This window comes from Hyperoodon ampullatus, assembly GCF_949752795.1.
Source record: "Hyperoodon ampullatus genome assembly, chromosome: X".
Classification (NCBI taxonomy): domain Eukaryota; kingdom Metazoa; phylum Chordata; class Mammalia; order Artiodactyla; family Ziphiidae; genus Hyperoodon; species Hyperoodon ampullatus.
In genome coordinates, this window is record NC_136913.1 from 49232357 (window position 1) to 49260200 (window position 27844).

At 38.1% G+C, this 27844-nt stretch overlaps 1 protein-coding gene across 2 annotated transcripts in view; it reads left to right on the plus strand.

Moving 5' to 3' along the window:
• Window positions 1-1771: 1771 nt before the first annotated feature.
• Window positions 1772-27844, plus strand: part of RRAGB (Ras related GTP binding B) — a gene marked incomplete at its 3' end in the record, with an annotated part of 57464 nt that continues 31391 nt past the window's right edge. Inside the window, exons 1-5 of one of the 2 annotated variants that reach the window (XM_079727864.1) lie at window positions 1772-2041; window positions 2866-2899; window positions 5642-5741; window positions 10100-10183; window positions 12117-12183. In XM_079727864.1, coding sequence (XP_079583990.1) covers window positions 1950-2041; window positions 2866-2899; window positions 5642-5741; window positions 10100-10183; window positions 12117-12183 — 377 coding nt within the window. In that variant the 5' untranslated portion in view covers window positions 1772-1949. The remainder of the gene's footprint in view (window positions 2042-2865; window positions 2900-5641; window positions 5742-10099; window positions 10184-12116; window positions 12184-27844) is intronic. The other variant, XM_079727865.1, reaches the window with a different exon arrangement.

Consider the following 27844-nt stretch of genomic DNA (forward strand, 5'->3'; position numbering starts at 1 on the left):
TTAACACTGCTGTCATACTTGAAAGTTGTTAAGAGAGTAAATTTTAAGAGTTCTCATCAAAAGAAACAAAATTTTTTTTCTATTTCTTTAATTTGGTATCTATATGAGATGAAGGATGTTCACTAAACTTATTGTGATAATCATTTCATGATGTATGTAAGTCAAATCATTATGCTGTACACCTTAAAGTTATACAGTGCTGTGTGCCAATTACATCTCAATAAAACGGGAAGAAAAAAAATAATAAAATGACTTCCTCGTTTGGGACTCAGGGTCTTTCACCACACAGGGAAAATTAGAACAGGAGCTGGTTTGTGGTCGGGTGGTAGAGAGGAGGAAGAAGATTTAGCAAGTGATAGGGCCAAGGAATCATGGTCAGAATACAATGAATTTTTCTTGAGGCATATCAGTTGTGGTAAGAAAGGATCATATAGGAGGGTAAATGGGGACGTCTGGGGGCAAGACAGCACCCCATTTTTGTCCAGTTTCCCTTTCTTTCCTTCCGTCCTTCCTTCTCTCCCTCCAGTCCTTCTTTCCTTTCTTTTCAAGGAATATGTACATGTGGTTTAAATACATAAATATATAAGTATATATATATATCACATATATATGTGGTTTAAATATATATATATATATATATCACAAAAGAGAATAAGATGAAAAGCAACAGTCCCCTCACTTCCTATCTCCTGCCCCTCTCCAGAAGCAACCCCTTTAAACTACTTCAGCCGTTTTATCTTGTAGTCACTGTATCTAAATACAGTATGTATATGCCTACCAGTAGTCCTTCAATCATCAACTCTAGATTTTGTCTATTGACTTTTACTATGGTGTATGATAATTCATTTCCCTTTCAGTTTTAAAGTGGGGAGATAAGTAAGTCCTAAATTTCCTGATGAATCCCTGATTCCAGCAATAATTACTTTTATTGAGCACTACGTGAAAGACACAGTTGTAATCACTTTGGATGTATTAACTCATTTAATTACAAGCTCAGTTACAAGGATGGGGCTAATAACAAAAACAGGAAAACAAAGACTTAAAAAACAGGGAGAAAAAAAGACAATGCTAGGCCTTCCCCACTGAAAAACGTTAAGGGTGAATGAAATAGCAGTTAGAAAAAAAAAAAAAAAGGCCAGCTTTGAGGCACTAAAATTGCAACCGGCTCCTTTAATTCCCCGCGGCAGGCGGGGCGTGGCACCAGGTGGCCTACAATGAACGCCCCTTCAAGCTGGCAGCGCCCTACCAAGCCTGTGGCTTTGTAAGAGCCCGGGCCACGTGACGGCGACAGGCGGCGCTCTTTCTCCGCGCAATCTCTATGGTATTCTTCTCAGCCCACCCGCCCCTAGGGAAGCGGCAGTCACGTGACAAGCTCCGGGTTTACGGCAGGTGTCCACGTGATCCTGGCCTGCAGTAGGGTGGCTGCGGTGAGGTACCTGCGCTCCTGAAGGGTGGGCGGTTAGGTCGTAGCCACCGCAACCTCCGGCGGACTCTCCCGAGCGGCCAGGCTCGGGAAAAACGAGCCGACTGAGGCATTCATCGCTTAGTGCCTACAGCACGGGTCTGTTCTTTATGCCACCTCCGCCTTCCTCGTCCCCACCTCTTTGCGGGTGAAGTCCCCTTTGGGTTTCGAGACCTTGGGGCCTGAGGCCCAAACGCGAAACGAACCCCCCCACCCATCCCTCTTTCCTTCTCATCCTCCATCTCTTCCTTTGCATCACCGAATCACTTAGCCGTTGAGCTGGCCAGCTCGGCGGTGCCTTGAGGCCAAGTTCGAGGCGGTAAAGGTAACGGTGGGGAAAGCAGCCCCCCAGTGGACAAAGGTGGAGGCAAGACTAGAGCAGGCCTAAGGGCCGCAGGCAAGGAGAATAGGCGGCTGAGGGGGTGAACAGGAAAAAAAAAAAAGAGTACTGCGGATTTAGAAGGGACTGGAAAGGACTTGTTGCACGATGGAAGAATCTGACTCTGAGAAAAAGATGGAGAAAGAGAATCTGGGGACGAGAATGGATCCTCCCATAGGGGAACCGGAAGGATCGCTTGGGTGGGTGAAGGGTATTAAGTCAAAGCTGGAAGGGAGGGGGCAGGGGGGACGTTCTAACTGAAGAGAGTATTGTGAATTAGAATACCCCACCTATGATAAATTCTTTCGATTTATCAGTAAGGTTGCTTTTGGTGATTGGATAAACTAGCAAGAGGTCTGGTTGCTAACTGGGGAGAAACAATCCTTAGGACAGGCCTGATATCACTCCGGGGAGGGGGAAGTGTTCTAATTGAGGAGGCAGTTCTGAATTGCTTTGAATTGTCAATAAAGGAGATTTTACGTCATCATGTTGACGATAAGAAGACTAGGAAGAGGGTTGGCTTTTCCTGGGCAGAGATCAGTGGCTCGAGAGTGCTTTCTGTGCCAGTTTATACCTGATTTGAGAATTTATATACTTTGTGCCTGTGATGAGTGAAATATGACTTGGAAGGACACCTGAAGGACTTAAGATTTTTAGAAATATGCTGACTTTGAAAAACAGGATATTCAAATATGACAATATTGTTTGATTTATTAAAGCATTTGTAAATATTGCTTTGATAAATTTTTTAAGGTGATAAAATATTGAATCTTGAATTTTAATGGCTCATTTATATTCCTAAATAAATCTTCCTAGGAGCTATTTCCTGAGCACATAATTAGGGTAGAGGGAGCATAAACCCAGTTTTATAATTTAGGAAAATGAGGGCCTCTACCTAACTGAGGTCCCCCACACAGCTGTACTCAGCTGTTGTACTAAATGTGCTCTTTTGCACCTCTACGTTAATTCCAACTTCTAAGGCAACTGGATCATGGAAACTCTGTCTTTTGGTTTATATCTGCAGGTGGGTGCTACCAAATACAGCCATGAAGAAAAAGGTAAGATGTGTTAGGTACATCAAAAACATGAAGGTAAAGGTAAGAAGTTACTGTTCAGGAGGCATATTTGTGGTCATATCTGTGGTCATCTGTGGTCATATCTGTGGTCATCTTTCCTTGACTGTTGTAGGAACCTTCTACATGCTCTCCCTGACTCTTGTCCCCTTCTTTGCTATCAGATTTAATTTTTCTAATATAGAAATCTAAGTAAGTCATTCACATACTTAAGAACTTTTTGTAACTTCCTGAAGCCCATAGAATACAATCCAAAAGCTTTCATCTCATAGAATGCCCTTTAAAAATCTATTACTGACTAAACCATCAGCCACACCTTTGCACCCTATCATAGCCACGCAGAATCTGTTTTTCTCCAAGTTTACAAATTAATTTGCATTTTGTGCAAGCCATACACACACACTACACAGGCCTCTGCCTGCACATTTATGTTGAACCCAACTCAAATGTTATCACTATTAGGTTTCATGTGAGTTCTCCAAATGGAATTGGACACTCCTTCCCTTGTGCTCTTATGGTACTGTGCCTCACCTTTGGGTTTAAGAAGAATCGATAAGGGCACAGTTCTAGAGTAAGTTTCTGAATCTTTTGGGCTTTCAGTTTCTCCATTTATAAAATGGTGATAATAAGGTTACCTGTCTCATAGAATTATTATGAAGTTTTTAAACAAGCAAATGCAGGTAGAGCACTTAGATTAGTACTTAATACAGTTAGCCTTGGTAAGTCTTTCATAAGCTATTAAAGTAAGATTTCTTAAACAACAAAAGCTCATAAAAAATAATGAAATATTGCCATTTGCAGCAATATGGATGGACCTAGAGAATATTATGCTTAGTCAAATAAGTCAGAGAAAGACAAATGCTATATGATATCACTTATATATGGAATCTAAAAAATAATACTAATGAATCTATATACACAATAAAAACAGACCCACAGACATAGAAAACAAACTAGTGGTTACAAAGGGGAAAGAGACAAATTAGAGGTATGAGAGTAACAGGCACAAACTACTATACACAAAATACATAAGCAACAAAGATTTACTGTATAGCACAGGGAATTATACCCAATATCTTGTAATAACCTATAATGGAATATAATCTGCAAAAAAATGAATCACTGTGCTGTACACCTGAAACTAACACAATATTGTAAATCAACTATACTTCAATTAACAAAAAAAAAGAAACACACTGTATTTAGCCTTAACTTTATCTAATAAGTCAGTTATATAACTTCAGTTTGCTAAGGAAATGTTCTTGATGAGCTGGTCTAAAGTTGCTATCAACAAGGATGCCTAAAAATACCAGAAATTTGTAAATGATAAAGAATAAAAGCAAAACGTTTTTCTAACAACTTTAGACTATCTCCTCAGTAACGTTTCCTTAGTGAGATAAAGTTATATAGCTAAATAGATTAAGCCTGAGTGCAGTACCCTTTTATTAATACTCCCTATATTTGTAATGATAAATTTTTATAAAATATCTTGGAATTGAAGATAGAACATGTATCCTCTCATTTGAAAATCAAGGTAATTGGAATTATATTTCATAAATTTTGAGTTAGAAAAGACTCTTAGAAGTTACCTCACCCAATTTCCCCTCTAGTGCAAGAATCTACAGCATCTTTGATAGGTGTTTTTCTGTCTTTGTTAAATGCTGTCATTGACAAGAAGGTGTTTACCTTCACCCTTTCCATTGTTAAAAAATCGCTTGTTTTATACCTTTGTTTTGATAGCTTGCTCATTCTTTTGATGAACATATTTTGAGCATCTGTTATATGTTAGGCACTGAAGACTCAAAGGGGATTTTCCCTGCCATTCAGGCGCTCAGAGTCTTGTGAGAGACCAAAAAAAAAAAAAAATGGATAACTGCAATGCATTATGGTTTTAGCAGTGTCATAAGAATGTCATGGGAGGACAGAGATGAAATACATCTAAGCCAGCCTAGGGCATTGGGATCAGAGAAGTTCTTGAGATGATTACTGGACCAAGACTTGAAGGGTAAGTGGAGCTTAGCTGAAGGAAGAAAAGGGAGTGGAAAGTTACTGGTAGAGAGTTCAGCATGAAAAAAAGACCAGGAGCAATCAAAGGGACTAAAAGCAGTTCAGTTCAGTATGGCTGGACTCGACAAGTTCCAGGCTAGGAGCGTCAGAAGATGAGGGCAGAGGAGTAGATAAGCCAGATCAAGGAGGGTCTTATATGTAGTTTAAAGACTTGATCCTGTAGGCGATGGGACACTCTTGAAAAGAAAAGAGTAATTAATGGAACAAAATCATGAGGGTAAGTAAAAGGGATGAAATTAAGGGCAGAGGTGGTCAGGTTGATCCTGAGGAGGAGAAAGAACTTTCAGTTATACTGAAATACCCTACCAGATAGTTCAGTGCATAAAACATTACATTATGAGAGTTCCTCTCAAGTTGATATTTTGCTAACATAGTACTGAATGCATGATAGTATATATTAATAGCATAATAAATTCACTGTGATTCTATCACCAAGAGAATGTGTGACTCCTGACAGGTAAGTGGCTGGCCTCTGGAATTCTCGGTACCTCTGCATTCACCACTGGTCAGAGAACTAGTCAGTTACAAGTATCCACTCTAGGTTATTAGTACTGTCACTTCAGTGAAACATCAAGTGCAAGAGAGAAATAGATCCCTTTAGACTTGATTTGCTCTTGATTGCTGACTTCTTTCCTTTCTTTTTCCCCATTTTGTCCTTAGGTGCTGTTGATGGGTAAAAGTGGGTCTGGTAAGACCAGCATGAGGTCTATTATCTTTGCAAATTATATTGCAAGAGACACACGTCGCCTTGGTGCAACAAGTAAGATGTTTTATCTTATTGTAAAGTCAGGTGATCTTAATAATTCGCATAACACACTTGGTTGCAGTAACTTGGGGATGCAGAGATTGACAGATTTGTTTTTGAGCATGTTTCCTTTTTTTTCATTCCTTCTCAGAAGGATGTGACCTAATTCTGGTTATTACTGCTTGCTCTCTTGGGGAGGTTCTTTCCTTTCTAGGTTGCTTACCAAATAGGATAACCTTGTCCAACTTCGTTTTTATCCTGCTCTTTCTCAACAAGCATAGGGGTCCTTTTGTTTGTTCATTTTTTAGGAGGGGGAGGGTGTTTGTTTTTAACAGTTATTATATAAACAGAAATTAATTTATAGGCATTAACAAGCATAACATTAAGATTTTATAAAGCAGTAGTCCTAGTCTTCATTAAAAGGTGAATTGTTGGGTTTGGGAGGCTATCAGAGGGAGGTTACCCAGATCTGTACTCTGCTACTTCTCTTCCTGGATACATATAGATGTTTTCTTTGGAGTTATAGCTTTGACTTGAGAAATGTTTCCTTGCCCTTTATGGTTTGAATGTTAAATCTCGTTTCTTAGTATAGGCTAGCTGGGCTGCCATGGCTGCCAGTTCAGTGGATCTATGCTCCTGGGAGACCCTTTCTGTCTTTAGGCTATAACATCTTTTCATTTTGTAGCACCTAAGGATTTCTGGATTCTTCCTTGGTCCTTTGGCCTCTAGGTGACGAAACCATTGCTCTACCTGGCTTTCAAATTTTCCTGATCTGGGTTGCTAGCATCTTGGACACTTTTAGGGACAAGACACCCACTACTTCATAAGGTATCTCTGGTTTCAAGAACAACAAACATTTTTAAAACACCCTATGTTCCAGAACCTAGGATACAAAAGAGAAGGGAACCTCATTTCTGTTCTTAACGTGCTTGGAGTGTAGAATAGACTCTCATAATTAGGGAAGCTTTAATGATTAGAAAGTTATTTCTTAGAGCCCTGAATCTATTTCCATTTATTTCTGTTAGCTGGTACACTTTCTGTTCTCTTGAGCCTCAGTAAATATTTTAGTATGATTAATGTCTCAATCTATCCTAGCCATTCCTTGCCTCCCAAATATTATCTTCCTTAAGTTAAATATCTCCAGTTCCTTCATCTATTCCTCGTTTGACATCATTTTGAAGCATTTTTAAGGACTTGTTAGAATATGTCTATATTTTTTTAGTGATGAGATTTAAATGAAGATGTGGTCTAATCAGAGCAGAGTAGGACTGTTACGTCTCTTGTTCTATAGGCATCACACTACTGTTAGCACAGTCTATCCCCTACTCTCCTGTGGAGCAGCCTTCATCATACTGAGTCATACTTAAAAAAAGAAAATTCCTTTTCACATATATTTTTATTAAAACAACATATCCTCCTTCTGATTCTTGTGAAGTTAATATTTTGAACCTAAGAATAAATGCTTATCTCTATTAAATTATTCAGTTTTGATTGTTTTAGCCCATGAAAGGTTAACTTAAATACAGAACAAGTTACTATCTCACTGGGCCTCAGTTTCCTTATCCATAGAAAAGGGGTTGGATCCTATTTTCATTTTAGCTACTTATTCTCTCATTTGATATGTTAGCTATCCTTCCTAGCTTTGTGCAGTTTGTATACTTGATAAGCATCTCATGTAGTTTTCATCTAAGTCATTTATCAAAAATTTTGGCCAGGACGGGGTCCTATGGCCTGTTGTGCCTCAAGAGACTTCCTTCTAGAAAGTACCTGTCCAAACTTCTCCCTGTTTTGATTTGCTGTATTTTATTTTTTTCTATTTTTCCAAGTTTAATATCTAGACCTAATAATCACATGGTTTCAGTAGATCAGAGGAAGCTAATGTTTATTGTATGGTGTTTTATTTACTTTAGTTCTCATATTAACTTCATTTTAATAGGTGAAGAAAGTATGACTTAGAAGTTAAGGTCACGCAACTCCTAAGTGTTAGAGCTAGAATGTCAATCTGTGCTCCTACTGTATTCATTGTTCTACAGCCACAATTCCTGGCAGACTTCTTTCTGTTTATGTTTTAAATTCTGCACATTTCATTGATGTACTTTTTTTTCTAGTCCAATTAATATTTTTGTTTTTAGCTAATCAGCAGAGTTGATTTACTACCTAAGTCTGGTGAATAGTCTTAAAACCCAAATTTCAGAGCTAGTCATGCTATTTAATAGTTTTGAAATAATCCAGCAGATTCGTTAAAAAGTTATGAAGAGAATGTTGCAAATTATATGAACCCTGTACATGAAGCAGGCCATTTATTTTAACAATGTTTTTCTGGAGCTTCCTGTGGATGGGACAGGGCTCTTGACCTTAAGAAATCTCAAGTGGGACCTTTATCAATAATACTTTGTTAGTAAGTGCTGTATTTCTTAAAGGTGATAAAAGTATACTTCAAAATATTATGTTGGCCTGATGCTTTAGTGTATCACTAGCTAGTTTGTCGTTGCTGAAGAAAGGTCTTGGTTCTACTTGCTAAACTTATAGACTAATTAAAAATACATATAGTGTGTTGATTCTTACTTACTATTCCTTTTTGTGAAGTTACTGATTTTCTTTAAAAGTAGTGAAAGAGTACTTATTCTAAAATATTATATCACCTTGAATGTTTTAGTGTTTCTTTAGTTTGTCATTGCTAAAAAAAGTCCAGGTTAATTTTGTTAAACTTAGAGTGTACTGTGTTTTGAAATTTGAAGTAAGGATACAAAATGGTGGTATTCATTTATCAGGGGGCTGTTAAAATGTGTTTGTTGGAATAGTAAACTTGTCAATAAAAATGTGATTATGAAGTATTTTAGCCTCAAACACTGTTGACGGCTCCAAGATTTCCTGCCTTCTCAAAATTCTCTGATCCCTTGGCTTTTATTTAATGCTTTATTACCCTAGTTTTATTCCTTTATCTTTAACCATCCCTTCCTTTTAAAAAAATGAGTATTTTCTTCTTTCTGCCCCATAAGTGTATGTGATTTCCCAAAGCTCTGTTCTTGGTTCTTTTCAGTTGCTGTTATGATAGCAGGACAGGAAGATTAGGAGAGCCAGAGGGCCCTATAGGAGACCTGAGACTCAAGAGGGAGGCAGAAATTGGGGGTTAGATCATAAAATGCTCTATAAGCCAAGTCAGGTAGTTTAAACTGAGGGTAGAGGGCAACCCTTAGAGAGTTTCAAACAAAAGTAATATCAGATTTCAATATTTTTAATTTTCAATTTTAATTAGAAAAGTAATACTTGTGAAAGATTCAAACATTGCAGAAGTGTAGAGAGTCTACTCTGTCCCTCATTCTCAGGCCTACTTCCTAGGGACAGCCACCATTACTAATTTGAGGTTATCCTTTTGGCCTTATGTTTTCTGGGTATATAGAGTCATATATAGACAGAGACATGTTATTTTTTTTTCTTTTTAAAGAAGAATGAAATAAAATCTGCACTGTGGAGAGATCATTATACCTGTAATATAGAGGATAAATTGGATGGAGGCAAGGGAAGAAACAGATTGACAGATTAGGGAAATGTTTTTAGTAGACCAGGTAAGAGATGATAGGGGCTTAACTTGGGTTAGGGTGGTAATAGTGGGTATGGTGAGAAGTAAATGGATTTGGGATATTTAAAAGGTAGAGTCAATGTGACTTGCTGGTAGGTTTGGGGGGAATGATGGGGGAAAGAGTGGACTCAAGGATGAAACTTAGTGTTTGGCTTAGGCATCTGGTTAAATTCACTGAGTTAAGGAGGACTGAAAGAGGATAGATTTTGTGGGAAGAATGGGCAGATGATGAGTTATATTTGGATACATTGAGTTTGGGATACTTGTGGTTTATGCAAGTAAAGATGTCCAGTATATGATTCAGAAAGGGAAGAGAGAAATCTGTATTATAGATACATGTTTATGGATTATCAGTATCCAAGTGGTAAATAAGATGATATGAATTGATTAGCTTGCCTGGGGGGAAGAATACATAGAGAGAAGAGTAGGTGGCCAAAGATGGAATCCTGAAGAACTCCAGCATTTAAGGGACAGAAAGAAGAATAGGAGCCTGTGAAAGAGGACCTGCCAGAGAGGTTATAGGTGATGCTCTCAGAGGCCAGGAGAAGAGAATTTTTTGAGAAGAGAGTAGTCAACAGTGTCATGCTGCAGAAAGTAAGACAAGGACTAAAAAGTCCATTGGATTTGGTAATGGGGCCATTGGTCACTTGATGAGAACAATTTCTATGATATGGGAGTAGAAACCAGATTTCTATCCCATGTGCTCCATATCTAAACAGTCGCTGAATCCTGTCACTTCTTTTATTATTGTCTTTCCCTTTCTCAGTAGCACTTCTTTCCATTTTTTTTTTAGTACTAGACCGTTTACATAGTCTTCAAATTAATAGCAGTTTGAGCACCTACTCTCTCGTAGACTCTGTTGGAAATACAAAGACATGTAAGATATGATTCCTTTTCCAAGGAGGGGGAAGTAAAGGGGAGAAGGGAAGTAGTTTGAGCACCTACTACGTGCCAGGCACTTAATGTATGATAACTCCTGTAATCCTCACAGTAATGTGAGGTCAATACTATGCCTCCCACCTTTTTTTTTAACAGAAGAGGAAACTAATACTCAGAGGTTAAGTGATTTACCCAAGGTCACACAGAGAGGTAGAGCTGGTATTTGAACTAAGAACTGTTTGACTCCAATGCCCATGTTTTTTTTTAAGTAATGCTTTGCTGCTTATGATCTAGGTTATGAGAAGATAAAATTGCACAAAAGTTAGATAGCAGTCAATTTAAGCAACAGCTTCAAGGTAGTCATAGAAGAAACACCACTGTGTGATGTTTAACTGTTACATAAACTGTAAAGATGATAATTGCTAGACTTTGAGAAATTTCCAGGATAAGAATTTTCATTATTGTTCCTTGTGATTTTTAGTGCCTGGCAGAGAGTAGATGCTTAATAAATGTTTAAATGAATTCAGAGGGAGTGATGATGGTAAGTGGGGGTGGCCAGGTAGGGCTTTTAGAGGAGGTGGGATTTAAGCTGGGTCATAGAAGATGAATCTAACTTTGGAAGAAAGGTGGGGAGGACTTTCTAGGCAGATGGACAGAGTAGGCAAAGTAAAGGGTGGGGAGGGAAGTGTAAGGCAGAGGTCGCAAACAGGCAGCCTGTATGCTGGATAAGGCCTGTAGATGTGTTTTGTTTGGCCTGTGTAATGTTTTAGAAAAATTGGAATTAGTTATCAATATGTAAAAGTTTCCATTAAAAATCTGGATTTCCCACTACTATTGAAAAATTTAAAGATCTGGTAATCCTGAGCCCACGTTCCTGCATGGCAAATGAGCTAGAGCTGTGTAACTGCTACCCACTCCATCGTCCCCTTGGGTGGATATTTACTCTCCATACATGATCAGCTTCACTCTTGTACGTTTACCGGCCTGGCTCCTATTAGCAAGTTTGCGACCCCTGATGTAAGGTATGTTGGAGGTTGGGGTGGTAGAGGGGTTTGGGAGGACTATGAATAAACCAAATTGGACTGGAGCAAAAGGCTTCGTTAATGTGAATCATTGGGGAACATAAAGGTAGATTGGAAGCCAAATTCTGAAGGACCTTGAATGCCCCCCATGTAGGTCTGGAGGAGCCATTGAAAGTTTTTTGAATGGGGAGTGACATGTTCAAAGTAGTGTTAAGAAGATGAATCTGGCAGTAGCCTATAGGATGAAGTAAAGTGAGTAAGGCTTCCTGGTGGGAGGTAATTATGGAGCTACTGTAGTTGTATAGGCTTGAGAAGGTAAGGGCCTTCCTTAATGTTAGTAGCAGGTTGTAAAACAAAGAGTGGAATTGAGAGAGATTACAAAGGAATAACAATTAATTGAATGTGGACAGAGGAGTCAAAAATGACCCCCTCGAAGTGGGAAAATGGTAGGGTCATTAACCAAAATAAAGAAATCAATAGAGAGAGCGAGTTTGGTTATGTTTTATGTTTGTTTTGTATTTGATTTTTGTTGTCTTTTTTTAATTTTTAAATTTTTAAATTTTTTGTGGAGGTGTTTGTGGGTCAGAAAAGAGCTATTAAATGGTATATGTTTCTGTCTTACATGTTGAAATTTTAACAGTATTATAATTGGAGATTGTTTCTGCTCTAAGCACTAAAACAACTAAAAAGTAAAACGACTTACGTGAGAGCCAGTTCTGTAGCTCAGGGTAGTTTAGGTGCCCACCTTGCCACTAAACCACACTACTAAGCTGAAAATCACCTTCTTGTTGTAGCTTTGAGCATTTCACTCCACTTTGGTCCTTCTAAATTCCATGGGTTAGCACGTTGCTTATTTTGAGTTTCATCTCGCATGCTACAATTACTAGATTTGTCATGTTTATCTTCCAGTTGATGTAGAACATTCTCACGTTCGATTTCTGGGAAACCTGGTATTGAACCTGTGGGACTGTGGTGGGTAAGTACCATCTGCTTAATTCTTCATGAGGCCAATGTCAATAATCATGGCATGTAGTATAATCAGTACAGAGAATACATTAAAATAACTATCATTTGTAATAGCTACATTAGATAGAAATTACTTCAGAATTGGCACTTGATTAAATAAAGATCTCTTGACTTTCATGTCATTGTGAAAATGCCCTCTGTATGTGACATGTTTAAGCAGCACTCACACAAGCTGTATCTAGGTATCTGTAGTATGGGATCAAACATTCTTCTCTTTTTCTGGTGAAGAAATTAGGTTTCTATCTCAGGTGGCCTCACACCAGTCCTGAGCTCTTAGCCATCGCGCCATACCGCCTCATTCTTGGTTATTTCAATAATTATCTCCAGGCAGTCTAAGCACTGTTGATTGGACCTCAGTTCTCCAGCTGAGTTTCCCACTGTTGGAGGAATAGGAGACAGTTTTTCCTCTCATGTCCAAGACACTTCCAGAATATCCTATCATAAATACACATTCACTGTGCATATGGTGCTCCCTTGCATCTCTGTACTGAAGCAGCAACATGTAGTGCACAGTGGTTAGGAGCCTAAGCTATGGAGTTAGATTGGGGTTTGTATCTCAGCTCTGTTAGCTGTGTTATCTTGGATAGATCATTTAAACTCTCTGAGCTACAGTTTCTTCATCCGTACAATAGGAATAATGGTAGTACCAACTCGTGTGGTGGTTTTGATGATTAAGATTAGATATATGTATATATATGTTGTGTGTGTATATATATTATATATACCATATATATATATATATATATATATATAATATATATATATATTTCAAGAGTACCTACAAAATAAATACATGTTATAATTAGCTCAGTGTCTCCCAGCTCCTAGTATAGAGCCAGCCATGGAATAGGTGCTCAATGAATATTTGTTGAAAGAATAACAAATAAGAAAATGACTTCCTTATTGCTAGCAGACGGATAACACCCTAGTAGCTTTTCCATGTAAATCCTTCCTCAGTATCATTTCTTCCAATTCTGTAATCTGTGTCAAGAGATTAGTTCAAGTCCTTTGCTTTTAGGCACTAACGTTATTGTCATTTTTACAGATAAGGCACAGCTACTTAATAGCAAAGTGTAGGACTAGAAGCTAGGTTCATGATTTTTTTTTAAAGGAACTGCTGTTTATTGAGAGCATGCTATATGCCAGGTTTCATGCTAGATTCTTTCCTGTAGGAAAGAAAATCTATAGATTTTCAGGATAGCCTCCAGAAATGTAGAAAACTAAATTCACGAGAAACCTCCCCCCCCCAGTACACTGATTATTCTGGTTTTCTAGAAATCTATTCAACATTCATTCAGCAAACCTCTGTTGATCACCTACCATGTACCACACAGTGAGCAAAGCATTGAAAGTTACACCGTAGTAGATTAACATACACAGTATTTGGTGGCTATGACAAAAACCTTTAAATATAATCTTTTTTCTTTCCTTTATTTATTTAATTGTTTTATTTTTGTCTAGTTTTTAAGATTTAATTTTTGTTGAGGTAACATTGGTTTATAACATAAGTTTCATGTGTACAACATTATATTTCTACTTCTGTATACCCTACAGCATGCTCACAACCAAAAATTTACTTTCTATCCATCCATCAGCATACAGTTGACCACCTTTACCCTTTCTGCCCTCCCCGCTGCCCCTTTCCTTCTGGCAACCACTACTCTGTTCTCTGTGTCTATGGGTTTGTTTTTGTTTTATTTACTTTGTTTATTTTATTTATTGTTTGTTTTTTATATCATGGGTGAGATCATATGGTATTTGTCTTTGTCCATCTGACTTATTTCACTTAGCATAATACCCTCAAGATCCATCCAGGTTGTTGCAAATGGCAAGTTTTCATCTTTTTTATGGCTGAGTAATAGTACATTGTATATAGATACCACATCTTTTCTTTTTTTCTTTCCTAGTACTTTACTTCTTTAGAGCAGTTTTGGATTCACAGCAAAATTGAACAAAAAGTATAGACATTTCCCATTACCCCCGGTCTCCACATGTGCATAGCCTCCCCCATTATTAACATTCCCCATCAGAGTGATACATTTGTTACAAGTGATGAACCTACATTGACACACCATTATTACCCAAAGTCTATAGTTCACATTAGGGTTCATTCTTGGTATTGCACTTTCTATGTGTTTGGACAAATATATAATGACATGAATCCACCATCATAGTATCATACACAGTAGTTTCAGTGGCCTAAAAATCATATGTGCTCTGCCTATACCTCCCTCCATCCACCTTAACTCCTGGCAACCATTAATCTTCTTACAATCTCCACAGTTTTAACTTTTTCAGAATGTCATAAACTTGGAATCACACAGTGTGTAGCCTTTTCATATTGGCGTCTTTTTTTTTTTCCTTTTTTTCTTTTTGGCTGCACCACGCAGCATGTGGGATCTTAGTTCTCTGACCAGGGATCGAACCCGTGTCCCCTGCATTGGAAGCATGGAGTCTTAACCACTGGACCACCAGGGAAATCCCCATATTGGCTTCTTTCACTTACTAATGTACATTTTTTTAATATCTTTATTGGAGTATAATTACTTTACAATGGTGTGTCACTTTCTGATTTATAACACAGTGAATCAGTTATACATATACATATGTCCCCATATCTCTTCCCTCTTGCGTCCCTCCCACCCACCCTCCCTATCCCACCCCTCTAGGTGGTCACAAACACTAACCTGATCTCCCTGTGCTATGCGGCTGCTTCCCACGCTATCGGTTTTACATTTGGTAGTGTATATATGTCCATGCCTCTATTTCACTTTGTCCCAGCTTACCCCCTCCCCTCCCCATATCCTCAACTCCATTCTCTGGTAGGTCTGCATCTCTATTCCCGTCTTGCCCCTAGGTTCTTCATGACCATTTTTTTCCCCTTAGATTCCATATATATGTGTTAGCATACAGTATTTGTTTTTCTCTTTCTGACTTACTTCACTCTGTATGACAGATTCTAGGTCCATCCACCTCACTACAAATAACTCAATTTCGTTCCTTTTTATGGCTGAGTAATATTCCATTGTATATATGTGCCACATCTTCTTTATCCATTCATCTGTCGATGGACACTTAGGTGGCTTCCATATCCTGGCTATTGTAAATAGAGCTGCAGTGAACATTTTGGTACATGACTCTTTTGGAATTATGATTTTCTCAGGGTATATGCTCAGTAGTGAGATTGCTGGGTCGTATGGTAGTTCTATTTTTAGTTTTCTAAGTAACATCAATATTGTTCTCCATACTGGCTGTATCAATTTACATTCCCACCAACAGTGCAAGACGGTTCCCTTTTTTCCACACCCTCTCCAGCATTTATTGTTGGTAGATTTTTTGATGATAGCCATTCTGACTGGTGTGAGATGATATCTCATTGTAGCTTTGATTTGCATTTCTCTAATGATTACTGATGTTGAGCATTCTTTCATGTGTTTCTTGGCAGTCTGTATATCTTCTTTGGAGAATTGTCTATTTAGGTCTTCTGTCCATTTTTGGATTGGGTTGTTTGATTTTTGATATTGAGGTGTATGAGCTGCTTGCAAATTGTGGAGATTAATCCTTTGTCAGTTGCTTCATTTGGAAAAATTTTCTCTCATTCTGCGGGTTGTCTTTTCGTCTTGTTTATGGTTTTCCTTGCTGTGCAAAAGCTTTGAACTTTCATTAGGTCCTATTTGTTTATTTTTGTTTTTATTTCCATTTCGCTAGGAGATGGGTCAAAAGCATCTTGATGTGATTTATATCATAGATTGTTCTGCCTATGTTTTCCTCTAAGAGTTAGATAGTGTCTGGTCTTACATTTAGGTCTTTAATCCATTCTGAGTTTATTTTTGTGTATAGTGTTAGGGAGTGTTCTAATTTCATTCTTTTACATGTAGCTGTCCAGTTTTCCCAGCACCAATTATTGAAGAGACCGTCTTTTCTCCATTGTATATTCTTGCCCCCTTTATCAAAGATAAGGTGACCATATGTGTGTGTGTTTGTCTCTGGGCTTCCTCTCCTGTTCCATTGATCTATATTTCTGTTTTTGTGCCCAAACCATACTGTTTTGATTACGGTAGCTTTGTAGTATAGTCTGAAGTCCAGGAGCCTGATTCCTCCAGCTCCGTTGTTCTTTCCCAAGATTGCTTTGGCTATTCGGGGTCTTTTGTGTTTCCATATAAACTGTGAAATTCTTTGTTGTAGTTCTGTGAAAAATGCCACTAGTAGTTTGATAGGGATTGCATGGAATCTGTAGATTGCTTTGGGTAGTAGAGTCATTTTCACAATGTTGATTCTTCCAATCCAAGAACATGGTATATCTCTCCATCTATGTGTATCAACTTTAATTATTTTCATCAGTGTCTTATAATTTTCTGCATACAGGTCTTTTGTCTACTTAGGTAAGTTTATTCCTAGATATTTTATTCTTTTCGTTGCAGTGGTAAATGGGAGTGTTTTCTTAATTTCATTTTCAGATTTTTCATCATTAGTGTATAAGAATGCAAGAGATTTCTGTGCCTTAATTTTGTATCCTGCTACTTTACCAAATTCATTGATTAGCTCCAGTAATTTTCTGGTAGCACCTTTAGGATTTTCTATGTATAGTATCATATCATCTGCAAACAGTGACAGTTTTACTTCTTCTTTTCCGATCTGGATTCCTTTTATTTCTTTTTCTTCTCTGATTGCTGTGGCTAAAACTTCCAAAACTAGGTTGAATAAGAGTGGTGAGAGTGGGCAACCTTGTCTTGTTCCTGATCTTAGTGGAAATGGTTTCCGTTTTTCACCATTGAGGACGATGTTGGCTGTGGGTTTGTCATATATGGCCTTTATTATGTTGAGGAAAGTTCCCTTTATGCCTACTTTTTACAGGGTTTTTATCATAAATTGGTGTTGAATTTTGTCAAAAGCTTTTTCTGCCTCTGTTGGATGATCATATGGTTTTTCTCCTTCAATTTGTTAATATGGTGTATCACGTTTATTGCTTTGCATATATTGAAGGATCCTTGCATTCCTGGGATAAACCCCACTTGATCATGGTGTCTGATCCTCTTAATGTGCTGTTGGATTCTATTTGCCAGTATTTTTTGAGGAGTTTTGCATCTATGTTGATCAGTGATATTGACCTGTAGTTTTCCTTTTTTGTGACATCTTTGGTTTTGGTATCAGGGTGATGGTGGCCTCGTAGAATGAATTTGGGAGTATTCCTCCCTCTGGTGTATTTTGGAAGAGTTTGAGAAGGATAGGTTTTAGCTCTTCTCTAAATGCTTGATAGAATTCGCCTGTGAAGCCATCTGGTCCTGGGCTTTTGTTTGTTGGAAGATTTTTAATTACAGTTTCAATTTCAGTGCTTCTGATTGGTCTGTTCATATTTTCTGTTTCTTCCTGGTTCAGTCTCGGAAGGTTGTGCATTTCTAAGAATTTGTCCTTTTCTTCCAGGTAGTCCATTTTTTTGGCATATAGTTGCTTGCAGTAATGTCTCATGATCCTTTGTATTTCTGCATTGTCAGTTGTTACTTCTCCTTTTTCATTTCTAATTCTACTGATTTGAGTCTTCTCCCATATTTTCCTTGATAAGTCTGGCTAATGGTTTATCAATTTTGTTTATCTTCTCAAAGAAACAGCTTTTAGTTTTATTGATCTTTGCTATCGTTTCCTTCATTTCTTTTTCATTTGTTTCTGAGCTGATCTTCATGATTTCTTTCCTTCAGCTAAGTTTGGGGTTTTTTGTTCTTCTGTCTCTAATCGCTTTATGTGTAAGGTTAGGTTGTTTATTTGAGATGTTTCTTGTTTCTTAAAGCAGGATTATATTGCTATAAACTTCCCTCTTAGAAGTGCTTCTGCTGCATCCCATAGGTTTTGGGTCATCCTGTTTTCATTGTCACTTGTTTCCATGTATTTTTTGACTTCCTCTTTGATTTCTTCAGTGACCTCTTGGTTATTTAATAGTGTACTGTTTTGTCTCCATGCATTTGTATTTTTTACAGATTTTTTCCTCTAATTGATATGTACTCTCATAGTGTTGTGGTTGGAGAAGATACTTGATACGGTTTCAGTTTTCTTAAATTTACCAAGGCTTGATTTGTGACACAAGATATGATCTATCCTGGGGAATGTTCCATGAGCACTTGAGAACAATGTGAATTCTGTTGTTTTTGGATGGAATGTCCTATAAATATCAGTTAAGTTCATCTTGCTTAATGTATCATATAAAGCTTGTGTTTCCTTATGTATTTTCATTTTGGATGATCTGTCCATTGGTGAAAGTGGAGTGTTAAAGTCCCCTACTATGATTGTGTTAATGTCGATTTCCCCTTTTATAGCTTTTCATAGTTGCCTTATGTATTGAGGTGCTCCTATGTTGGGTGCATAAATATTTACAATTATTATATCTTCTTGGATTGATCCCTTGATCATTATGTAGTGTCCTTCTTTGTCTCTTGTAATAGTCTTTGTTTTAAAGTCTTTTTTGTCTGATATGGGAATTGCTACTCCAGCTTTCTGTTGATGTCCATTTGCATGGAATATCATTTTCCATCCCCCCACTTTCAGTCTGTATGTGTCCCAATGTCTGACCTGGGTTTTTGTATCCATTCAGCCAGTCTGTATCTTTTGGTTGGATTATTTAATCCATTTACATTTAAGGTAATTATCGATATGTATGTTCCTATTCCCATTTTCTTAATTGTTTTTGGTTTGTTATTGTAGGTCTTTTCCTTCTCTTTTGTTTCCTGCCTAGAGAAGTTGCTTTAGCATTTGTTGTAAAGCTGGTTTGGTGGTGCAGAATTCTCTTAGCTTTTGCTTGTTTGTAAAGATTTTAATTTCTCAGTCAAATTTGAATGAGATTCTTGCTGTGTAGAGTAATCTTGGTTGTAGGTTTTTCTCCTTCATCACTTTAAATTTGTCCTGCCACTCCCTACTGGCTTGGAGAGTTTCTGCTGAAACATCAGCTGTTAACCTTATGGGGATTCCTTTGTGTGCTACTTATTGTTTTTCCCTTGCTGCTTTTATGGTGTTAGGGTCTAATTTCATTCTTTTGCATGTAACTGTCCAGTTTTCCTAGCACCGCTTATTGAAGAGTCTGTCTTTCTCCATTGTGTATCCTTGCCTCCTTTGTCATAGATTAGTTGATCATAGGTGCATGGGTTTATCTATGGGCATTCTATCTTGTTCCATTTATCTATGTTTCTATTTTTGTGCCAGTATCATATTATCTTGATTACTTTAGGTTTTTAGTATAGTCTGAAGTCAGGGACTCTGATTCTTCCAGCTCTGTTTTTTTTCACGCAATACTGCTTTGGCTATTTGGGGTCTTTTCTGTCTCCATACAAATTTTAAGACTTTTTGTTCTAGTTCCGAGAAAAATGCTGTTGGTAATTTGATAGGGATTGCATTGAACCTGTAGATTGCTTTGGGTAATATAGTCACTTTCACAGTATTGATTCTTCCAATCCAAGAACATGGTATATCTCTCTATCTGTTTGTTTCATCTTTAATTTTTTTTCCTTAGTGTCTTATACTTTTCTGCATACAGGTCTTTTTTCTTCCTAGGTAGGTTTATTCCTAGGTATTTTATTCTCTTCGTTGCAGTGGTAAATGGGAGTATTTTCTTAATTCCACTTTCAGACTTTTCATCATTAGTATATATGAATGCAAGAGATTTCTGTGCATTAATTTTGTATCCTGCAACTTTACCAAATTAATTGATTAGCTCTAGTAGTTTTCTGGTGGCATCTTTAGGATTCTCTATGTATAGTATCATGTCATCTGCAAAGAGTGACAGTTTTACTTCTTCTTTTCCAATTTGTATTCCTTTTATTTCTTTTTCTTCTCTAATTGCTGTGTCTAGGACTTCAAAAACTATGTTGAATAATAGTGGTGAGAGTGGACATGCTTGTCCTGTTCCTGATCTTAGAGGATATGCTTTCAGTTTTTCTCCATTGAGGACAATGTTGGCTGTGGGTTTGTCGTATATGACCTTTATTATGTTGAGGCAGTTTCCCTCTGTGTCCAGTTTCTGGAGAGTTTTTATCATTAATGGGTGTTGAATTTTGTCAAAAGCTTTTTCTGCATCTATTGAGATGACTATATGGTTTTTCTTCTTCAATTTGTTAAAGTGGTGTATCACATTGATTGATTTGCAAATATTGAAGGATCCTTGCTGCCTGGGATAAATCCCGGTTGATCATGGTTTATGATCCTTTTAATTTGTTGTTGGATTCTGTTTGCTAGTATTTTGTTGAGGATTTTTGCATCTATATTCATCAGTGATATTGATCTGTAATTTTCTTTTTTTTAGTATCTTTGTCTGGTTTTGGTATCACGGTGATGGTGGCTTCATAGAATGAGTTTGGGAGTGTTCCTTCCTCCATAATTTTTTGGAAGTGTTTGAGAAGGATGTGTGTTATCTCTTCTCTAAATGTTTGATAGAATTCACCTGTGAAGCCATCTGGTCCTGGAGCTTTGTTTTTTGGAACATTTTTAATCACAGTTTCAATTTCATTACTTGTGTTTGGTCTGTTCATATTTTCTATTTGTTCCTGGTTCAATCGTGGAAGGTTATACCTTTCTAAGAATTTGTCCATTTCTTCCAGGTTGTCCATTTTATTTGCATAGGGTTGCTTTTAGTAGTCTCAGGGTGCTTTATATTTCTGTGGTGTCTGTTGTAACTTGTCCTTTTTCATTTCTAATTTTATTGATTTGTGTCCTCTCCCTCTTTTTCTTGATACGTCTGGCTAATGGTTTATCAATTTTGTTTATCTTCTCAAGGAACCAGCTTTTAGTTTTATTGATTGTTGCTATTGTTTTCTTTGTTTCTATTTCCTTTATTTCTGCTCTGATCTTTATGATGTCTTTCCTTCTGCTAACTTTGGGTTTTGTTTGTTCTTCTTTCTCTAGTTCCTTTAGGTGTAAATTTAGATTGTTTGTTTGAGATTTTTCCTGTTTTTTGAGGAAAGCTTGTATAGATATAAACTTCCCTCTTAGAACTGCTTTTGCTACATCCCATAGGTTTTGGATCGTCGTGCTTTCATTGTCGTATGTCTCTAGGTATTTTTTGTTTGCTCCTTTGATGTCTTTAGTGATCTCTTGGTTATTTAGTAGCGTATTGTTTAGCCTCCATGTGTTTGTGATTTTTACGTTTTTTTACCCTGTAATTCACTTCTAATCTCATAGCATTGTGGTCAGAAAAGATGCTTGCTATGATTTCAGTTTTATTAAATTTACTGTGGCTTGATTTGTAACCCAATTTGTGATCTGTCCTGGAGAATGTTTCGTGTGCACTTGAGAAGAAACTGTAATCTGCTGCTTCTGGATGGAATGTTCTATAAATATCAATTAAATCTGTCTCATCTGTTGTGTCATTTAAAGGTTTTGTTTCCTTATTTATTTTCATTTTGGATGATCTCTCCATTGGTGTAAGTGAGGTGTTAAAGTCCCCCACTATTATTGTGTTACTGTCTATTTCCTCTTTTATAGCTTTTAGCAGTTGCCTTATGTATTTATGTGCTCCTGTGTTGGGTGCATATATATTTATAATTATTATATCTTCTTGTTGGATTGATACCTTGATTATTATGTAGTGTCCTTCCTTGTCTGTTGTAACATCCTTTATTTTAAAGTCTATTTTATCTGATATGAGTATTGCTACTCCAGCTTTCTTTTGATTTCCATTTCCATGGAATATCTATTTCCATCCCCTCACTTTCAGTCTGTATGTGTCTCTAGGTCTAAAGTGGGTCTCTTGTAGACAGCATATATATGGGTCTTGTTTTTGTATCCATTCAGCCAGTCTTTGTCTTTTGGTTGTAGCATTTAATCCATTTACATTTAAGGTACTTATCGATATGTATGTTCCTATTACCATTTTCTTAATTGTTTTGGGTTTGTTATTGTAGGTCTTTTCCTTCTCTTGTATTTCCTGCCTAGAGAAGTTGTTTTAGCATTTGTTGTAAAGCTGGTTTGATGGTGCCAAATTCTCTTAACTTTTGCTTGTCTGTAAAGGTTTTAATTTTTCCATCAAATCTGAATGACATCCTTGCTGGGTAGAGTAATCTTGGTTGTAGGATTTTCCCCTTCATCACTTTAAATATGTCCTGCCACTCCCTTCTGGCTTGGAGAGTTTCTGCTGAAAGATCAGCTCTTAACCTTTAGGGGATTCCATTGTATGTTATTTGTTGTTTTTCCCTTGCTGCTTTTACAATGTTTTCTTTGGATTTAATTTTTGATAGTTTGATTAGTATGTGTCTTGGCATGTTTCTCCTTCGATTTATCCTGTATGGGACTCTCTGTACTTCCTGGACTTGATTAACTCTTTCCTTTCCCATATTAGGGAAGTTTTCAACTATAATCTCTTCAAATGTTTCCTCAGTCCCTTTCTTGTTCTCTTCTTCTTCTGGGACCCCTATAATTCGAATGTTGGTACATTTAGTGGTGTTCCAGAGGTCTCTGAGGTTGTCCTCAATTCTTTTCATTGTTTATTCTGCTCTGCCATAGTTATTTCCACTATTTTATCTTCCAGGTCACTTATCCGTTATTCTGCCTCAGTTATTCTGCTATTGATTCTTTCTAGAAAATTTTTAATTTCATTTATTGTGTTGTTTATCACTGTTTGTTTGCTCTTTAGTTCTTCTGGGTCCTTGTTCCACGTTTCTTTTATTTTCTTCTTTCTATTTCCAAGATTTTGGATCGTCTTTACTATCATTAGTCTGAATTCCTTTTTAGATAGACTGTCTATTTCCTTTTCATTTGTTAGGTCTGGTGGGTTTTTGCCTTGCTCTTTCATCTGCTATGTGTTTCTCTGTCTTCTCATTTTGCTTAACTTACTTTGTTTGGGGTCTCCTTTTCACAGGCTGCAGGTTTGTATTTCTCGTTGTTTTTGGTGTCTGTCCCCAGTGACTGAGGTTGGTTCAGTGGGTTGTGTAGGCTTCCTGGTGGAGAGGACTAGAGCCTGTGTTCTGGTGGATGAAGCTCGATCTTGTCTTTCTGGTGGACAGGTCTACGTCTGGTGCTGTGTTTTGTGGTGTCTGTGTCATTATTATGATTTTAGGCAGCCTCTGTGCTAATGGATGGGGTTGTGTTCCTGTCTTCCTAGTTTTTTGGCATAGGGTGTCCAGCACTGTAGCTTGCTAGTCGTTGTGTGGAGCTGGATCTTGGTGTTGAGATGGAGATCTCTGGAGGTTTTCGCCGTTTGATATTACGTGGAGCTGGGAGGTCTCTTGTGTACCACTGTCCTGAACCTGGCTCTCCCACCTCAGAGGCACAGTACTGACTCCTAGCTGGAGCACTAAGATCCTTTCATCCACACGGCTCAGAAGAAAAGGGAGAAAAAAATGGAAAGAAAGAAAGAGGATAAAATAAAATAAAGTAAAATAAAATAAAGTTATTAACATAAAAAATAAGTATTAAGAAAAAAAACTGTTAAATTAAAAAAAATGGATGGACAGACCCCTAGGACAAAATCACATACAGAAGCATACACATACACACTCACAAAAAGAGAAAAAGGGAAAAATATATACATCGTTGATTCCAAAGTCCACCTCCTTAATTTGGGATGTTTCGTTGTCTATTCAGGTATTCCGCAGATGAAGTGTACATCACATTGATTGTGCAGGTTTAATCTACTGCTCCTGAAGCTGCTGGGAGACATTTCCCTTTCTCTTCTTTGTTTGCACAGCTCCCAGGGTTCAGCTTTGGATTTGGACCTGCCTCTGCCTGTAGGTCGCCTGAGGGCCTCTGTTCTTCGCTGAGACAGGACGGGGTTAAAGGAGCAGCTGGTTCGGGGGCTCTGGCTCACTGAGGCAGTGGGGAGGGAGAGGAACGGAGTGCTGGTCGAGCCTGCACCAGCAGAGGCTAGCATGACGTTGCACCAACCTAAGGCGCCCCGTGTGTTCTCCCGGGGTAGTTGTCCCTGCATCACGGGACCCTGGCAGTGGCGGGCTGCACAGGCTCCCAGGAGGGGACGTGTGGATAGTGACCTGTGCTTTCATGCAGGCTTCTTGGTGGCTGCAGCAGCAACCTTAGCATCCCATATCCGTCTCTGGGGTCCGTGCTGATAGCCGCAGCTTGCGCCCATCTCTGGAGCTCCTTTGAGCAGCGCTCTTAATCCCCTCTCCTCACACACCAGGAAACAAAGAGGCAAGAAAAAGTCTCTTTCCTCTTCGGCAGCTCCAGACTTTTTCCTGGACTCCCTCCCGGCTAGCTGTGGTGCACTAGCCCCTTCTGGCTCTGTTCATGCAGCCAGCCCGACTCCTCTCCCTGGGTTCTGACCTCTGAAGCCCAAGCCTCAGCTCCCAGCCCTCACCCACCCCAGCGGGTGAGCAGGCAAGCCTCTCAGTCTGGTGAGTGCTGGTCAGCACTGATCCTCTGTTCGGGATCTCTCCGCTTTGCCCTCCGCACCCCTGTTGCTGCGCTCTCCTCCGTGGCTCCGAAGCTTCCTCCCTCCACTCCCCACAGCCTTCGCCCACGAAGGGGCTTCCTAGTGTGTGTAAACCTTTCCTCCTTCACGGCTCCCTCCCACTGGTGCAGGTCCCATCCCTATCCTTTTGTCTCTGTTTATTCTTTTCTCTTTTGCCCTACCCAGGTACGTGGGGAGTTTCTTGCCTTTTGAGAGGTCTGAGGTCTTCTGCCATCGTTCAGTAGGTGTTCTGTAGGAGTTGTTCCACATGTAGATGTGTTTCTGATGTATTTGTGGGGAGGAAGGTGATCTCCGCGTCTCACTCTTCCACCATCTTGAAGCTCCTCCTCCGATACCATATCTTTTTCATCCGTTCATCTTTTGATGGGCACTTAGGTGGTTTCCATATCTTGGCTATTATAAGTAATGCCACAGTGAACATAGGGGTGCATGTATCTTTTCAAATTAGTGTTTTCATATTCTTTGGATAAATACCTGGAAGTGGGATAGCTGGATCATATGGTAGTTCTATTCTTGATGTATTTTTACATCTTATTTATTTACTTATGTATTTATTTTCGGCTTTGTTGCTGCACACGGGCTTTCTCTAGTTGCATCGAGTGGGAGCTACTCTTCTTTGTGATGTGCAGGCTTCTCGTTCCTATAGCTTCTCTTGTTGCAGAGCATGGGCTCTAGGTGCGTGGGCGTCAGTAGTTGTGGCTCACAGGTGCTAGAGTGCAGGCTCAGTAGTTGTGGCACATGAGCTTAGTTGCTCCATGATATGTGGGATCTTCCTGTACCAGGGATCAAACCTGTGTCGCCTCCATTAGCAGGCAGACTCCTCACCACTGCACCACCAGAGAAGTCCATATTTTTGTTTTTTTAGGACTCTCCATATTTCTTCCATAGTCTGTGCACCAATTTACATTCCCACAAACAGCATATGAAGGTTCCCCTTTCTACACTTGTTATTTCTACACTTGTTATTTCTTGCCTTTTTGATAATAGGCAATCTAAGGGGCGTAAGTCGGTATATTATTGTGGTTTAGATTTACATTTCCATACTAATCAGTGACATTGATCACCTTTTCATGTGCCTGTTGGCCATCTGTATATCTTTGGGAAAATGTCTATTCAGGTGCTCTTCCCATTTTTTTTTTTCAGTACGCGGGCCTCTCACTGTTGTGGCCTCTCCCATTGCGGGGCACAGGCTCCAGACGCGCAGGCTCAGCGGCCATGTCTCATGGGCCTAGCCACTCCGCGGCATGTGGGATCTTCCCGGACAGGGGCACAATCCCGTGTCCCCTGCATTGGCAGATGGACTCTCAACCACTGCGCCACCAGGGAAGCCCTGCTCTTCCCATTTTTCAATCAGGTTGCTTGTTTTGTTGTTGATGAGTTTGTATGAATTCTTTATGTATTTTGGATATTAACTGCTTATCAGACATATGATTTTCAAATATCTTTTTCCATTCAGTAGGTTGCCTTTTTGTTCTGTTGATGGTTTCTTTTGCTATGCAGAAGCTTTTTATTTTGATGTAGTCCCATTTGTTTATTTTTGCTTTTGTTTCCTTTTAGGAGACATATCTAGAAAGACATTGCTAAGACTGGTATCAAAGACCATACTGCCTATGTTTTCTTCTAGGACTTTTATGGTTTCAAATCTTGTGTTGAAATCCTTAAACCATTTTCAGTTATTTTTTCTGTATGGTTTGAGATATTGGTCTATTTTCACGTTCTTGCATTTCACTCTTCATGTTTTCCAAAACCATTTATTGAAGAGACTATTCTTGCTCCACTGTGAATTCTTGCTCCTTTGTTGTAAATTAATTGTCCATATATGCATGGGTTTATTTCTAGGCTCTCAATTCTGTTCCTTGCTCTGTGTGTGTTTTTCTGCCAATACCATTCAGTTTTGATTACTGTGGCTTTGTAGTATATTTTGAAATCAGGGAGTGATGTACCTCCAGCTTTGTTCTTTTTGTCAGGATTGCTTTGGCTATTTGGGATCTTCTATGGTTCCATACAAATTTCAAATTTTAGGATTATTTGATCTATTTCTGTGAAAAATGTTGTTAGAATTTTGATAGTGATTGCATTCAGTTTTTATGTTGCTTTGGGTAATAGAGACATTTTAATGATACTAATTCTTCTAATCCAAGAGCAGAGAATATCTTCCCATTTATTTGTTTCTTCAATTCCTTTCATCACTGATTTATAGATTTCAGTGTACAGTTCTTTTTTACTTCCTTGGTTAAATTTATTCCTAGGTATTTTATTCTTTTTGTCACAATTATAAATGGTATTGTTTACTTAATCTCTCTTTCTACTAGCTCATTATTGGTGTATAGAAACACAACAGATTTTTGTATATTGATTTCATATCCTGCAAATTTAACGTCTTTGTTTCTTATTTCTAATAGATCTTTTTGGTGGAGACTTCAGAATTTTCTGTATATAAAATCATGTCGTCTACAAATAGTAACAGTTTTACTTCTTTCTTTCCAATTTGGATGTCTTTTATTTCCTTTTCTTGCCTAGTTGCTCTGGCTAGGACTTCCAATACTATGTTGAATAAAAGTGGCTAGGGTGGGCATTCTTGTCTTGTTCCTGATTTTAGAGGAATAGCTTTCAGTTTTTCACCATTGAATATGATGTTAGCTCTGGGTTTTTCATATATGGCCTTTATTATGTTGAGGTACATTCCTTTTATACCTACTTTATTGAGAGTTTTATCATAAATGTGTGTTGAATCTTGTCAAATGCTTTTTCTGCAGTTACTCAGATAATCATGATTTTTATACTTTATTTTGTTAATGTGGTATATCACATGGCTTAATTTGCAGGTGTTGAGCTATCCTTGTATAACTGGAATAAATCCCACCTGATCATGGTGCATGATGCTTTTAATGCATTGTATTTGGTTTGCTATTATTTTATTGAGGATTTTTGCATCTATGTGCATCAGAGATATTGGCTTGTAATTTTCTTTTTGTGTGTGTTGGCTTTGTCTGGTTTTGGTATCATGGTAATGTTGGCCTCATAAAATGAGTTAAGAAGTGTTCCCTTCTCTTCAGTTTTTTGGAGTAGCTTGGGAAGGATAGGTATTAAATCTTCCTTGAATGTTTGGTAGAATTCATCTGTGAAACCATGTGGTCCTGGACTTTGTTCTTTTGGTAGCTCTTTGATTACTGTTTCAATCTCTGTACTAATGATCAGTCTATTCAAACTA